This window comes from Palaemon carinicauda, chromosome 18 (assembly GCF_036898095.1).
Source record: "Palaemon carinicauda isolate YSFRI2023 chromosome 18, ASM3689809v2, whole genome shotgun sequence".
Taxonomy (NCBI): Eukaryota; Metazoa; Arthropoda; class Malacostraca; order Decapoda; family Palaemonidae; genus Palaemon; species Palaemon carinicauda.
In genome coordinates, this window is record NC_090742.1 from 11,100,913 (window position 1) to 11,102,457 (window position 1,545).

The 1,545-nt window shown below is 43.2% G+C and overlaps 1 protein-coding gene across 1 annotated transcript in view; it reads left to right on the forward strand.

Moving 5' to 3' along the window:
- Positions 1–654, forward strand: part of LOC137658053 (putative leucine-rich repeat-containing protein DDB_G0290503) — a 2,915-nt gene extending 2,261 nt beyond the window's left edge. Inside the window, exons 1-2 of the mRNA XM_068392767.1 lie at positions 1–8; positions 383–654. The exon at positions 1–8 is cut by the window's left edge and continues 2,261 nt beyond it. Of these exons, the coding sequence (XP_068248868.1) occupies positions 1–8; positions 383–654 (280 nt within the window). The remainder of the gene's footprint in view (positions 9–382) is intronic.
- The last annotated feature ends 891 nt before the right edge of the window (positions 655–1,545 follow it).

The following is a 1,545-nucleotide window of genomic DNA, read 5'->3' on the forward strand; positions in this document are numbered from 1 at the left end:
TGGAGTGGGTCAGGTGCTGAGCTGGCTGCTAGCTGCCAAAGAAACAACCACAAGGAAGAGCAGAAGCTCCAAAAGGAAACTTCTCCCAGTGAAGAGGAGGAGAAGGAGGAGGAGGAGGAGACGGAGAAGGAGAAGGAGAAGGAGAAGGAGAAGGAGGAGAAAAAGAAGAAGGAAGAGGAGGAGGAAGAGGAAGAGGAGGAGGAGGAGGAGAAGGAGGATAAGGAGAAGGAGGAGGAGGAGGAGGAGAAGGAGGAGAAGAAGGAAGAGGAGGAGGTGAAGGAGGAGAAAATTACAGAGAAAAAACCTGCTCGCAAACTAATCGTTTTTGACCTGGAACCTGAGAACCCCAAAAGGGTCTTCTCATCTCATATCACCTTCCAAGGTGCAAAGGTTGGAGCTAACCCCACAAGGGACTATGCCCTAAAGGGGCACGTGACTGTCGCCTTGGATGTCCCAAGGAAGTTCCACAGAGCCATATATGGAGTGGAAGGAAAGACGCTGATGGAAATCACCCGGCAGAGTGGCGTCAGCTCCATAGATATGCCAAGAAGGCACGAATACAGTAATTTGATCACCATCAGTGGTACCATTGGGTATGTTCAATTAGCAGCTGATATTATCGATAGGCTTCTGAAGAGACTTACCGGTTATTAAATACTTCAATCAGGAAAAAAAAGAATCTAAAAAAAAATCTAAAAAAAAAAAAAAAAAAAAAAATCTAAAAAAATTAAAAAAGAATATATATATATATATATATATATATATATATATATATATATATATATATATATATATATATATATATATATTGTTCATTTTGAAATTGAAAGGAAAATATATTTTGTTTATAAAATGTGTTTTTAAGTTTAATTTTAGTTTATTTTGTGAGGAAAAGGATATTTAGCTGAGTTTTCAGGACCAGAACCAGGATCTTTGGCCTGAATGACTACCCACCTTAAAGGACGCTTGGATGGACAGCCCAGTTTGAGGGATACAATGCTTAATTATCCAGGTTGTACAATGCTTGGAATAATCTGGAGGACTGGCGCTGCAGACAGAAGAAACCTGGTATATTCTAGTATGCTTTGTACCTTGATGGATGTGTACAAGGCATTTGTCAAGTGTACAAATGGTCGGATATCTAGATCTATTCTTCTGGATGCCCACTTTCAGGTGGTTCTGGGGGAATAATCTAGAATACCGGCTCTGCAGAGGGAACAAGCTAGGCTTCTTCTAGTGTGCAGTCTTGTCCTTATAGGTTGACGCAATATAGTTAAGCTGGGGAAGGAGGCTGCATCTCTGGTGAGGTGTTCATCCAATGGCTACTGCATGGCTGAGAGCAGAGTCAGTTTTGGTTCTAACGACGATTGGCTTAATTGCCCGACCACATAAAGCTCTGCTTAACTGCCCGCCCAAGTGATGCTCGGCTAAAGCGCCTGGCCAAGTAATGCTCGGCTTAACTGCCCGGCCAAGTGATGATGCTCGGCTTAATCGCCCGGCCAAGTGATGCTGCTCGGCTTAACCGCCCGGCCATGTGATGTGGCT